Raw genomic sequence first — 14,527 nt, forward strand, 5'->3', positions numbered from 1 at the left:
CGTCGCTTGTGCAATTTACAGTCAATCAGAGGGTGGACCTGGGGAGCAGAAAGGGTCCAGGGCCCAACAGAGGCAATTTGCAGAACCCCGGTATCGAACCCACAACCCTGACAGCAATAGTCCACAGCAATAGCCACACACACACACACAGTAGGGAAATTATTACCATTATTAACTGTAACTGTACAGTATAAGACTGGTAACTCTACTGTTTTTCCAGCAGATGATGGAGGAGATGTGCACCCCCCCCCCTCCCTTAATTTAAATATTGGAAGTAAATCATGTCAGCAGTATTGTGTTGACTGTAGGTAAATTTAGTTCTTAAAGAAAACAGCTTAATCCAGAGCCAGAGAGGCGGTTCAAAAGGAGCTTGTTCCTCCTGTTCTACCAAAACATCGCTACAGACACTAGAGGGCGCTCCCGAGCGAGTCCTAATTACAAGAGGTGAATGGTAAATCCATGTAGACACTATTAATTCAATGCAGTCCTATGCTGTTAGAAGCAGACCAGCTTTCCCACCTGAACACAAACAAATATTTGCGTCCAAATAAATATGGTCAGTGAAAAGAGGCTGCTGTGTCAAACACTGTCCATTTATTTTACACCACAAAGTAGAACAGCAGGTGTCAGCCCCATAAGACTCAACTAGATTTCATGGTGGGCTCCTGACCCACCATCACATCTACAGTGCACTCCTGACCCACCATCACATCTACAGTACACTCCTGACCCACCGTCACATCTGCAGTACACTCCTGACTGACCCACCATCACATCTACAGTACGCTCCTGACCCACCATCACATCTACAGTACACTCCTGACCCACCATCACATCTACAGTACACTCCTGACTGACCCACCATCACATCTACAGTATACTCCTGACCCACCATCATATCTACAGTACACTCCTAACCACCATCACATCTACAGTACACTCCTGACTGACCCACCATCACATCTACAGTACACTCCTGACCCACCATCACATCTACAGTACACTCCTGACTGACCCACCATCACATCTACAGTATACTCCTGACCCACCATCATATCTACAGTACACTCCTAACCACCATCACATCTACAGTACACTCCTGACTGACCCACCATCACATCTACAGTATACTCCTGACCCACCATCATATCTACAGTACACTCCTAACCACCATCACATCTACAGTACACTCCTGACCCACAGGCACATGTACAGTACACTCCTGACACACCATCACATCTACAGTACACTCCTGACTGACCCACCATCACATCTACAGCACACTCCTGACCCACCATCACATCTACAGTACACTCCTGACCCACCGTCACATCTACAGTACACTCCTGACTGACCCACCATCACATCTGCAGTACACTCCTGACTGACCCACCATCACATCTACAGTACACTCCTGACTGACCCACCATCACATCTACAGTACACTACTCCTGACTCACCATCACATCTACAGTACACTCCTGACTGACCCACCATCACATCTACAGTGCACTCCTGACCCACCATCACATCTACAGTGCACTCCTGACCCACCATCACATCTACAGTACACTCCTGACCCACCATCACATCTACAGCATGCTCTTGACCCACAATCACATCTACAGTACACTCCTGACCCACCATCACATCTACAGTGCACTCCTGACCCACCATCACATCTACAGTACACTCCTGACTGACCCACCATCACATCTACAGTATACTCCTGACCCACCATCATATCTACAGTACACTCCTAACCACCATCACATCTACAGTACGCTCCTGACCCACAGGCACATGTACAGTACACTCCTGACACACCATCACATCTGCAGTACACTCCTGACTGACCCATCATCACATCTACAGCACACTCCTGACCCACCATCACATCTACAGTACACTCCTGACCCACCATCACATCTACAGTGCACTCCTGACCCACCATCACATCTACAGTACACTCCTGACTGACCCACCATCACATCTACAGTACACTCCTGACCCACCATCACATCTACAGTACACTCCTGACCCACCATCACATCTACAGTGCACTCCTGACCCACCATCACATCTACAGTACACTCCTGACTGACCCACCATCACATCTACAGTACACTCCTGACCCACCATCACATCTACAGTACCTTTCTCACCCGTGTCCTAAACAGCAGCTGTTGTGAGTGTAAGGTGTGTGTGTGTGTGGGGGGGGTCTCTCATTGTTGACATGGTTTCACAGTGTGTGAAGGCTGTATTGTAGCCTGGCTAGCTCTCTCACTGTGACTCCATTACAGGTTCAGATAACACAGGAGTGAAGCAGAGATCGGTAGAAGCTGAAAACCAGGTGTGCTGCACTGGGATCGGGACACACGGCTGCATTCAGGGGCGCCATACTGGGGGTGGCTGGGGGGCGGGGCGGGGCGTGGCTGTGACTGACAGGGGCCCTGAAATAGTTTTTAAACTTTAATCATTCATAGACTATATTAATTAAAAGTTTAAACATTTGTTTTCTTGTTTGGCAAATGTTGAATATTTATTTATTAGATATTAACACCCCCCCTTCCTTCCCCCTCCTAATTAATTCGGAATGGTTCAGTCCTCCAGAGAACAGGTGTGAAATGTCCTGCGGGGCGAGTTGGGGGAGTTGGGAGGGAAGACAAGTCTGGACAGGAGGCCGAAGACAGACGAGAATGGCGACGGCGGCTCTCTGAACCTGACAGGAAGGAAGGAAGGTGGGTGGAGCCTGTGAGGGGCGGAAGTTAGCCTGTTAGCTTAGCTCACAGATAAACAGGCTAATGCTAGCTAGCTGTTGAATTTCTTCACAGAAGATGGTGATGGTGGTGATGATGGTGATGGTGGTGGTGGTAGGGTGGCCCATGTAATATCTAATCATAGGGCCTGAAATCCCTGACAGCGCCCCCTCCTGCTGTGAATCCTGTATTGCAGACCTGAGATTGAGTTCATTAATAATTATTAATAATAACGACACAATGAAACAGCAGCGTTGGAGCAAAGCAGTAGTTTAATGACCCAGCAAACAGTAAAGCACAAGCTAACGAGGACGCTTACAGAAAAAACCCTTAATGCTCCCAGCAGTGTGAGGTGGAGGGAGGCTGGTGGGAGGCCAGGAGACCCCTCCTTAAGTGGATTGCCCAGTAGGAATGTAGCCCTCTCCTCTTTTACGACGGGCCTGGCTTTGGGCTAAATGCACAGTTATTGCCAGCAATAACAAAGATGAACTTATACATTCATGATTTTAATGTCTGTAATTTATGTAAATTATTATAATTAGCAGGTTATTGATAACGCCTCGCCGCGCTCTACTGAACGTGTCCGGGATGTTGATCGCAAAGCAAGATGCTAATAGATGCTACACAATTATTTAAAAAAAAAATTAAAAATAAAATATATTATATTATTCCTCTTTTCACTTGTCACTTCAAAAACCTCGTATCTCCATTTTTGTTGTTTATTTTTCTCCATAATATGAATCTGGCAGTTGTTTTCCTGATGAACGGACCAATAGAAATGCTTCAAACTGACTGGCTTTTCCCTTCTGCTGTCAAATATTGTATTTGGGGAAATACAAGGTTTTATATATAAAAGATGATATATTAAAAATGAAAACTGTAAATATATATTAAATATATTAGTTATCAGTCTGCGCTGATCTTTGAATGAGGCACAGCCAATCAGAACATGCACAGTCCTAAATATATCATTAAAATAATTTAATAATTAATGATTAATTAAATATATGGGTAATGCGGTAAAGGATTAAAAGATAAAAGTAACAAAAATTTTTTTTTTTTGGCACAAAAAAACTAAATTAATAAACAGGACAAACTGGCCGCTTAATATTCAAATGAGGGGGCGTGTCCCGTTAGCCTCCCCGTAGACGGAGGGTCATGTGAACGGTGCTTCCGTTCGTGATGTCGTAGTCCCTCAGCCTACTTCCGGCCTCCAGCTGCCGGCCGTTGAAGATGAGGCGCTGCTGGTCCACGGGGGTCCTCTCCTTGTTGTAGATCTTCCTCTGCAGGTCGTCCACCGTCTCCTCCTCGGTCACGTCGTAGGTCTTCGTCTGGCCCTTCTCGTTCTTCACGAACACCTGGAGCACCGACAGCGCGCGGAGCAGCAGCATGACGGTGGAGCCCGAGCTCAGGCCGAAGCTGCTCAGCGGGGCGGAGTCGTGGTCCAGGGTCGCGCGCACCCCGTTGTTCGTGGAGAGCCGCACGCGCGACAGCGCCTCGTTGAAGCTCTGCGCCACCGCGCGCTTCAGCTCGCCCACCGTGGCGCTGGGGCTCACGTGCACCGAGCGGCATTCTCCGCTCACGAGCTTCACAGTCAGCTCCATTACTGCCCCCTAGTGTCCTGCAGGAGGAAGGACAGGGTTAGCGCTGAGAGAGAGACACACGGCCAAGAGTGCTGGATAGGAACACTTCACATTATTATTATTATTAAAATTATAGTATTATTATTAACATTTATTAAAATAATAAGTTAATAATAATGACCGATCACGATTTTTGCGACCTCAGCAGCGCCGCTTTTACCAGTTAGCATAATGCTAATGAAGTAAACCCCTTCACTTCCGTGCTCTGCTGTGTATTTAGGTGGACTTATCGGTCTTAACCGAAACACACAACCATGAGCTACAATCCCCCTGTCTGCTCAGTGGCCGACTTTCTTTAATTACGGTCTTTTACACACAAAAACAACAACAACAACAACAAACCGGAGTACAAGCGGTAGCTAGCTGTGGGCAGGCGCTGAGGCATTGTGGGAAATGTAGTGCCTGTAGTGGAATTCCCCTTTTAGAGCGTCAGCGTTTTAATACGGAGTCTTTTAATATTATTAATAATAATAATATAATAGTGCATTAAAATAAATTAATAATGAATAATTACTCGAATAATTGATTATAACTGATATTATATTATGAATTCTCACACGGTTTAATCCTCACTGAGTTCACACAGACCCCCACAGAGCTGAATTACAGAGTATTAATTGATCATTAATTGCAGTGCTGGGTTGAGCCAGTATCCAAGCTGGACACCAGTAAGAGAGTGCTGGGCGATTTCCGGCTCAGCCCCAGTGCTGGATCGGCACCCTCACTGGTTCTGGTTCAGCTCTTCAACCGGAAAAGCCCCCACAGATCTGTCTCATCAGCCCTGTCTAACAAAGTGATGAACTCACCTCTGAAGGGGTGCTGAAGGGGTGGTCTCTCTCTCTCTCTCTCTTCTCTCTCCTCTGAGTGTGTGTGTGTGTGTGATGCTCAGGTCCAGCTCTCCAGCTCCGTGTGTCCAACAATAAAAACATGAACCAAGCCCCGCCCCCCCGCACCAGTTTAGCCAATAGGAGGCGAGGACGACTCGCCCCAGGCTTCTAGTTTTCGTTTTTCGTCCTGCTCGCGCACTTTCGGTTTCCATTCCGCGCGCGGGCAGTGAGCGGCGATGACGTCACTGCAGAAGTCCCCTCAGTGACTGGAGTTATGGGTGTAAACACATAAACACACAAAAAAAAAGGGTGATGGATTTATGGAAGTAGGGCATGTAAGGAGAAGCGTCTCCAACTACTGGGCCGATCCTGTAGGACCTCAGACCTCCAGACCTCCAGACCTCAGACCTCAGACCTCAGACCTCCAGACCTCAGACCTCAGACCTCCAGACCTCCAGACCTCCACCTCCAGTTCCCTCGACGAGCTGGAGCGCTGTCAGCCAGGACGATGAAGTCAGGCCTGAGTTGTTCATGCAGAGGCACAGTGACCGGATTAGTGTGGGCTTGTCTGGGGAGGTCAGTATTGACTAGACTCCCCTGCCGCCCCACCTGCCCCACACTTTAACACCACCACCACCAAAGGCTGGTCTGGTGACGGGTGTCCAGTGGCAGATGCGTATCGCTCTCCTTGACGTGTCCAACGTCGTTTGGTGGCCATCGTGTCTTCAGTGACCAGCACTGAGGCCCCGATATCGGCCCCTCCTCCAGCGTAATGCAGGGTGGTGTGGTCAGGTGCCCTGGCAGGTCGTCTAGCCTGCAGACCACGCTGACGTAGGCGGTTTCGAATGGTCTGGCGTGGGGTGGGATGCGGCCATGTGGGCCTTTCTGTGGCTCTTCCAGTCTCTCAGTCCACACTCGGTGACGTTCTGAGCTCAGTGGCCACTGAAGGTCACATTTTGGGAGTAGTGTGTGTCCAAATGTTTGTGGACACCCCCATCAAAAGAAATGCATTCAGCTACTTTAGTGGCTGTAGAGAAGTGAGAACGGACATGAACCTATTGGCACCATCCTGCCTAATTCCTGGCGCAGGCTAGAGGGGTATAAAGCCCCCCCCCCCCCCCCAGCGTTGGTCTCTGGAATGATGGATGGTGCACTGTCCAGTACTTGAGATGAGTGGGGGATGAAGGGGGTGGAGGATCACCCAACGCCTTGACCTTACTGAATGCAATCAAAACCTAATGAGAGATACTCAAAAAGTACTCAATACTCAAAGTATTTGGACATTTTTAGAAATAAATCATTATTTTCTTTATTTTCTCAAAATAATTCTCACATTTTCAACAAAATATCTCTCAAAATTTAAATAGTAATTAAAATATATATTTTAGAATATTTCAGAATTATTTGTTTTCAGTATTTAAGAACATTATTACTATTTTTATTATTATATAAATCTATTTATATAATTATTTTCTGTAATTAAATATAGACAAAGTACCCGAATCAAAATAATTGTTTTCTCAGATAAGAACTGAAACGACTCAAAATTTCTGCTTTGGTGTAGTTTTCTTTAGCAAAGGAAGAGAAAATACAGACTACAAACATACCGATGTAACTAAATAAGTAATTATATTTTTATCAAGGAGAATCAGTGACTCATTATTTGATCCTAATAAAGTTTTATGTTTTGTCATTTTAATGTTTTAATACAACTCTGCACTTTGGATTGATCTCATTACGCAATCCAGTGTCAACACAGTGTCAAAACAACAGTGAGTTTCTGTTTCCATTCTCTGGACAAGCTGGAAGGAGGAGTCGGAAAAACTAATGTAACGGGATGGGCAAAAAAAAAGAAAAGCAGTGATCAGCTGACGGGGAAATCCAGCTACAGTTCCCTACGTCACACATTCCTGACAAGGTTCCCAGGTGTGTTTTCTGGACCTATCAGACGTCCCCCTGCCTACACTGATTAGGAATGCGTATGAAAACAGCGCAGCATGGTGCCGATAGGTTCATGTTTATCCTGTTGATTTGTCCTAGTGTTGAATTCATGCCTTACAGTGTTCAATTAGTGTTGAATTAATGCCTTAATGTCTTACAGTGTCAAATTAGTGTTTAAGTAACACATTAATGTCTTACAGTGTCGATTTAGTGTTGAAGTAACACCTTAATGTCTTACAGTGTCAAATCATTGTTGAATTAATGCCTTAATGTCTTACAGTGTCAAATTAGTGTTGAATTAACACCTTAATGTCTTACAGTGTAGAATTAGTGTTGAATTAACACATTAATGTCTTACAGTGTCGATTTAGTGTTGAAGTAACACCTTAATGTCTTACAGTGTCGATTTAGTGTTGAAGTAACACCTTAATGTCTTACAGTGTCAAATCATTGTTGAATTAATGCCTTAATGTCTTACAGTGTCAAATTAGTGTTGAATTAACACCTTAATGTCTTACAGTGTAGAATTAGTGTTGAATTAACACCTTAATGTCTTACAGTGTAGAATTAGTGTTGAATTAACGCCTTAATGTCTTACAGTGTCGATTTAGTGTTGAATTAAGACCTTAATGTCTTACAGTGTAGAATTAGTGTTGAATTAACACCTTAATGTCTTACAGTGTAGAATTAGTGTTGAATTAACACATTAATGTCTTACAGTGTCGATTTAGTGTTGAAGTAACACCTTAATGTCTTACAGTGTCGATTTAGTGTTGAAGTAACACCTTAATGTCTTACAGTGTCAAATCATTGTTGAATTAATGCCTTAATGTCTTACAGTGTCAAATTAGTGTTGAATTAACACCTTAATGTCTTACAGTGTAGAATTAGTGTTGAATTAACACCTTAATGTCTTACAGTGTAGAATTAGTGTTGAATTAACGCCTTAATGTCTTACAGTGTCGATTTAGTGTTGAATTAAGACCTTAATGTCTTACAGTGTAGAATTAGTGTTGAATTAACACCTTAATGCCTTACAGTGTCGATTTAGTGTTGAATTAAGACCTTAATGTCTTACAGTGTAGAATTAGTGTTGAATTAACGCCTTAATGTCTTACAGTGTCGATTTATTGTTGAATTAATGCCTTACAGTGTTGAATTAGTGTTGAAGTAACACTTTAATGTCTTACAGTGTCGATTTATTGTTGAATTAACACCTTAATGCCTTACCATGTTGAATTAGTGTTGAATTAATGCCTTAATGTCTTACAGTGTCGAATTAGTGTTGAATTACCGCCTTAATGTCTTACAGTGTCGAATTAGTGTTGAATTAACACCTTAATGCCTTACAGTGTCGATTAAGTGTTGAATTAACACCTTAATGCCTTACAGTGTCGATTTAGTGTTGAAGTAACACTTTAATGTCTTACAGTGTTAAAATAGTGTTGAAGTAACACCTTAATGTCTTACAGTGTAGAATTAGTGTTGAATTAACGCCTTAATGTCTTACAGTGTCGAATTAGTGTTGAATTAACACCTTAATGTCTTACAGTGTAGAATTAGATTTGAATTAACGCCTTAATGTCTTACAGTGTCGATTTAGTGTTGAATTAAGACCTTAATGTCTTACAGTGTAGAATTAGTGTTGAATTAACACCTTAATGCCTTACAGTGTCGATTAAGTGTTGAATTAACACCTTAATGCCTTACAGTGTCGATTTAGTGTTGAAGTAACACTTTAATGTCTTAGTGTCAAAATAGTGTTGAAGTAACACCTTAATGTCTTACAGTGTTAAAATAGTGTTGAAGTAACACCTTAATGTCTTACAGTGTAGAATTAGTGTTGAATTAACGCCTTAATGTCTTACAGTGTCGAATTAGTGTTGAATTAACACCTTAATGCCTTACAGTGTAGATTTAGTGTTGAATTAACACCTTAATGTCTTACAGTGTAGAATTAGATTTGAATTAACGCCTTAATGTCTTACAGTGTCGATTTAGTGTTGAATTAAGACCTTAATGTCTTACAGTGTAGAATTAGTGTTGAATTAACGCCTTAATGTCTTACAGTGTCGAATTAGTGTTGAATTAATGCCTTAATGCTTTACAGTGTCGATTTATTGTTGAATTAATGTCTTAATGTCTTACAGTGTAGAATTAGTGTTGAATTAACACCTTAATGTCTTACAGTGTCGATTTATTGTTGAATTAATGCCTTAATGCCTTACAATGTTGAATTAGTGTTGAATTAACACCTTAATGTCTTACAGTCTCGATTTAGTGTTGAAGTAACACCTTAATGTCTTACAGTGTCAAAATAGTGTTGAATTAACACCTTAATGTCTTACAGTGTCGATTTATTGTTGAAGTAACGCATTAATGCCTTACAATGTTGAATTAGTGTTGAATTAACGCCTTAATGTCTTACAGCGTTGAATTAGTGTTGAAGTAACACCTTAATGCCTTACAATGTTGAATTAGTGTTGAATTAACGCCTAATGCCTTAGTGTTGAATTAGTGTTGAATTAACACCTTAATGCCTTACAGTGTTGATTTAGTGTTGAATTAACACCTTAATGTCTTACAGTGTAGAATTAGTGTTGAATTAACACCTTAATGCCTTACAGTGTCGATTTAGTGTTGAATTAACACCTTAATGTCTTACAGTGTCGAATTAGTGTTGAATTAATGCCTTAATGTCTTACAGTGTCGATTTAGTGTTGAATTAATGCCTTACAGTGTTGAATTAGTGTAGAATTAATGCCGTAATGTCTTACATTGTTGAATTCATGCCTTAATGTCTTACAGTGTAGAATTAGTGTTGAATTAACACCTTACAGTGTTGTATTAAGGACGACTCAAAACCCAGCAGCGTTGGAGAAGCAGTAGTTTAATGAATGAGCGGTAGATCATAAAGAAACCTCTTACACACCAAATACTTCAGCATGTTAAGCTAACAGAGGCAGCGCTGCGACAGAACAGAGCATCAATCAATGATAAATAAAATGGATGAGGGAGCATCACTCTGTACACTCTCTCTCTCTCTCTCTCTCTCTCTCTCTAATTGAGCCCTATTCACTGTCCCCTACATGCAAAATCCCAGCTCACTACACTGGGCACTGTTATAGGGTACTGAATGTTATCGGGCATCCAAACAACACGCAATGGATTATGGGTAGTTTGCCTAGTGTACTTTCTTGGTACACTGTATAGTACAGTGCATTGTGGGATTGTTACAGTTGGCACTGCGTTTTCGAGCACCGCTACAAATTGGCAGACCTCCAAAGCAGTGCGCTATGTAGTGAACAGGGCACGGGTTTAAACACATGGACTCGCAGTGTGTGGTGGAGGGGTGCTATGCTAACACAACCAGTGAAATGGTAACGGCTAATTGTAGGCCAGAATGCCTCTTCAAACCAAGGGTGAGGATTGTCCAATAGGAACGGAGCTCAAGTCTAGCTTCTCCTCTGATTGGACAGGCTTGGGCTTAAGGGACAGTTATTGCCAGCAATAACAAAAGCTCGTTTTAGCGCCACAGTGACGACATACAGACACGTTACATACAGTCAAATTAAATAAAATATTATACATATTAGAACTTTAAAAAAAAAAAAACCTTCACTTTTTGGAAACTAATGATGTCAGAAGAGGGGGTTTACCTAAATCACCTAAGTCTTAAAGGCACAGTGACACAAAAACTGTTAATTTAATAAGTGTAATTGTTTAAGTTTAATTTAAGGTATAAAGAGATAAATACATGTTTTTGACACCAGAAATATAATAAAAGTGGACCCAGGTGGAAAGATAAACCAGGAGAAATGGGGAATTTGGGCCCCTTACAGAAGGCCCTGTTTAGGCCGTTAGGAGCGGGCGTGTCCCGTTAGCCTCCCCGTAGACGGAGGGTCATGTGAATGGTGCTTCCGTTCGTGATGTCGTAGTCCCTCAGCCTACTTCCGGCCTCCAGCTGCCGGCCGTTGAAGATGAGGCGCTGCTGGTCCACGGGGGTCCTCTCCTTGTTGTAGATCTTCCTCTGCAGGTCGTCCACCGTCTCCTCCTCGGTCACGTCGTAGGTCTTCGTCTGGCCCTTCTCGTTCTTCACGAACACCTGGAGCACCGACAGCGCGCGGAGCAGCAGCATGACGGTGGAGCCCGAGCTCAGGCCGAAGCTGCTCAGCGGGGCGGAGTCGTGGTCCAGGGTCGCGCGCACCCCGTTGTTCGTGGAGAGCCGCACGCGCGACAGCGCCTCGTTGAAGCTCTGCGCCACCGCGCGCTTCAGCTCGCCCACCGTGGCGCTGGGGCTCACGTGCACCGAGCGGCATTCTCCGCTCACGAGCTTCACAGTCAGCTCCATTACTGCCCCCTAGTGTCCTGCAGGAGGAAGGACAGGGTTAACACTTTATACATTTATAACAAATTAACTCTTATGGCGGTGAAGTAACTCTTACGGCGGTGAAGTAACTCTTACACTATTGAAGTAACTCTTACAGTGTTTAAGTAACTCTTATGGCGGTGAAGTAACTCTTATGGCGGTGAAGTAACTCTTATGGCGGTGAAGTAACTCTTATGGCGGTGAAGTAACTCTTACGGTGGTGAAGTAACTCTTACACTATTGAAGTAACTCTTACACTATTGAAGTAACTCTTACGGCGGTGAAGTAACTCTTACGGCGGTGAAGTAACTCTTACACTATTGAAGTAACTCTTACACTATTGAAGTAACTCTTACGGCGGTGAAGTAACTCTTACGGCGGTGAAGTAACTCTTACGGCGGTGAAGTAGCTCTTACGGCGGTGAAGTAGCTCTTACACTATTGAAGTAACTCTTACGGCGGTGAAGTAACTCTTACGGCGGTGAAGTAACTCTTACACTGTTTAAGTAACTCTTACAGTATTGAAGTAACTCTTATGGCGGTGAAGTAACTCTTACGGCGGTGAAGTAACTCTTACGGCGGTGAAGTAACTCTTACGGCGGTGAAGTAACTCTTACACTATTGAAGTAACTCTTACACTATTGAAGTAACTCTTACACTATTGAAGTAACTCTTACACTATTGAAGTAACTCTTACGGCGGTGAAGTAACTCTTACGGCGGTGAAGTAACTCTTACGGCGGTGAAGTAACTCTTACGGCGGTGAAGTAACTCTTACACTGTTTAAGTAACTCTTACAGTATTGAAGTAACTCTTATGGCGGTGAAGTAGCTCTTACGGCGGTGAAGTAACTCTTACACTATTGAAGTAACTCTTACGGCGGTGAAGTAACTCTTACGGCGGTGAAGTAACTCTTACACTATTGAAGTAACTCTTACACTATTGAAGTAACTCTTACACTATTGAAGTAACTCTTACGGCGGTGAAGTAGCTCTTACGGCGGTGAAGTAGCTCTTACGGCGGTGAAGTAGCTCTTACACTATTGAAGTAACTCTTACACTATTGAAGTAACTCTTACGGCGGTGAAGTAACTCTTACGGCGGTGAAGTAACTCTTACGGCGGTGAAGTAACTCTTACGGCGGTGAAGTAACTCTTACACTATTGAAGTAACTCTTACACTGTTTAAGTAACTCTTACAGTATTGAAGTAACTCTTATGGCGGTGAAGTAACTCTTATGGCGGTGAAGTAACTCTTACAGTGTTTAAGTAACTCTTACAGTATTGAAGTAACTCTTATGGCGGTGAAGTAACTCTTACAGTGTTTAAGTAACTCTTACAGTATTGAAGTAACTCTTATGGCGGTGAAGTAACTCTTACGGCGGTGAAGTAACTCTTACACTATTGAAGTAACTCTTACATTATTGAAGTTACTCTTATGGCGGTGAAGTAACTCTTACACTATTGAAGTAACTCTTACAGCGGTGAAGTAACTCTTACGGCGGTGAAGTAACTCTTACGGCGGTGAAGTAACTCTTACACTGTTGAAGTAACTCTTACACTGTTGAAGTAACTCTTACACTATTGAAGTAACTCTTATACTGTTGAAGTAACTCTTACACTGTTGAAGTAACTCTTACGGCGGTGAAGTAACTCTTACACTATTGAAGTAACTCTTATGGCGGTGAAGTAACTCTTACGGCGGTGAAGTAACTCTTACACTGTTGAAGTAACTCTTACAGTATTGAAGTAACTCTTATGGCGGTGAAGTAACTCTTACGGCGGTGAAGTAACTCTTACACTGTTGAAGTAACTCTTACAGTGTTGAAGTAACTCTTATGGCATTGAATTAAATTCAGTAAATTATTTCCACACCAAAAACAATTATCAAGCTAATAAATATGAAATCAATATCAGATATAACTTGTATGTATTGATTACTGGTCTGTTTGGGTCTGCACTGAGACTGATTATTGGTAGACAGGTGTCTGGTGTTCAGAGACACAGTACTGTTGCCGTTGCTCCACCTGCTTTATTAGACACATTTCCCCCGAGGTTTAGAGTTAGTGCTGAATTAAGGCTTTAATGCTGTATTTCAGCCTCGCAGTGTCGATAAACAGGAGACTCCACTCTACACACTCTTACTGATTTCTAGTCCCACTAAATGATCTGCTGTGATCGGACTGCACAGTAGCAGGAGCTTCATCTACTGAGAGAAGAAGGGGTGTAACTCACCTCTGAAGGTAGGATCTCCTGAGTGTGTGCTGAAGTCGCTGAATGCTCCGAAGTCGTCCAGATGTTTAGACGCAGCTCTCCAGTGGCCCACCTTATAAGCGTTAGTCAAGCCACGCCCTCTTACCATGACAGCCAATAGGAGGCGAGGGCTCCTCTCCCCTGATATGTTTTTTCGCTTCTCATCCAGCTCGAGCACTTTCGGTTTCCATTCTGCGCGCGGGCTGTGAGCGGCGATGACGTCACTACAGAGGCGGACAATGGGAAGCAGCATTTATTAATTTATTAATTTATTAATTTATTAATTTTTAACAACTCGCTCTGTGGAAAGAGTCTCATTTCATCAGAATGTGAAAATATCTCTGAATAATGACTTTTATTTTCTTGAAAATTCTATATAATTTTATTTGACGTTTTGACATAACATCCTAAAATTAATAAAAATTAATTAACGTCTAAGCAGTATTTCCAAATTAGTACATTCTCAAATATTTTGAAAACTTTAAAATAATGTTTTCTCACAGTACTGAAATATCCCCAAATAATTTGCTCATAATAATTTTTTTGCACATTTGTAACAATAATATGTCAAATAACTTATTTACTTTTCTTTTTTTTATATATTTAGACATATATACTTATTTTCTCAATAATTATCACATTTTTAACAAAGTATTGTGAAATAGTTTTAAATAGTACACAAATAGTGACCTTTACCAACAATGTTTTTTAAGGATTTCAAAATTATTTATTTTCCTCA

General features: G+C 42.4%; 2 protein-coding genes across 2 annotated transcripts; both read right to left on the reverse strand.

Moving 5' to 3' along the window:
* Positions 1–3,013: 3,013 nt before the first annotated feature.
* LOC140541698 (polyubiquitin-like) lies at positions 3,014–5,310 on the reverse strand. Its single transcript, XM_072664453.1, has 2 exons — positions 5,209–5,310; positions 3,014–4,380 (listed from the first exon to the last, which is right to left on the reverse strand). The coding sequence occupies exon 2, from the start codon at positions 4,361–4,363 to the stop codon at positions 3,893–3,895; it is 471 nt and encodes a 156-aa protein (XP_072520554.1). The 5' UTR covers positions 4,364–4,380; positions 5,209–5,310; the 3' UTR covers positions 3,014–3,892.
* A 4,734-nt stretch (positions 5,311–10,044) lies between these two features.
* LOC140541699 (polyubiquitin-like) lies at positions 10,045–13,834 on the reverse strand. Its single transcript, XM_072664454.1, has 2 exons — positions 13,771–13,834; positions 10,045–11,538 (listed from the first exon to the last, which is right to left on the reverse strand). Exon 2 carries the CDS (start codon positions 11,519–11,521, stop codon positions 11,051–11,053), a length of 471 nt encoding a protein of 156 aa, XP_072520555.1. The 5' UTR covers positions 11,522–11,538; positions 13,771–13,834; the 3' UTR covers positions 10,045–11,050.
* Between the last annotated feature and the right edge of the window lie 693 nt (positions 13,835–14,527).

The sequence above is a fragment of the Salminus brasiliensis genome, chromosome 20 (assembly GCF_030463535.1).
Source record: "Salminus brasiliensis chromosome 20, fSalBra1.hap2, whole genome shotgun sequence".
In the NCBI taxonomy this organism is placed as follows: domain Eukaryota; kingdom Metazoa; phylum Chordata; class Actinopteri; order Characiformes; family Bryconidae; genus Salminus; species Salminus brasiliensis.

Excerpts from the sequence above, each read along its gene's own strand:
- LOC140541698 (XM_072664453.1), bottom strand. The coding sequence starts at position 4,363 with ATGGAGCTGACTGTGAAGCTCGTGAGCGGAGAATGCCGCTCGGTGCAC.
- LOC140541699 (XM_072664454.1), bottom strand. The coding sequence starts at position 11,521 with ATGGAGCTGACTGTGAAGCTCGTGAGCGGAGAATGCCGCTCGGTGCAC.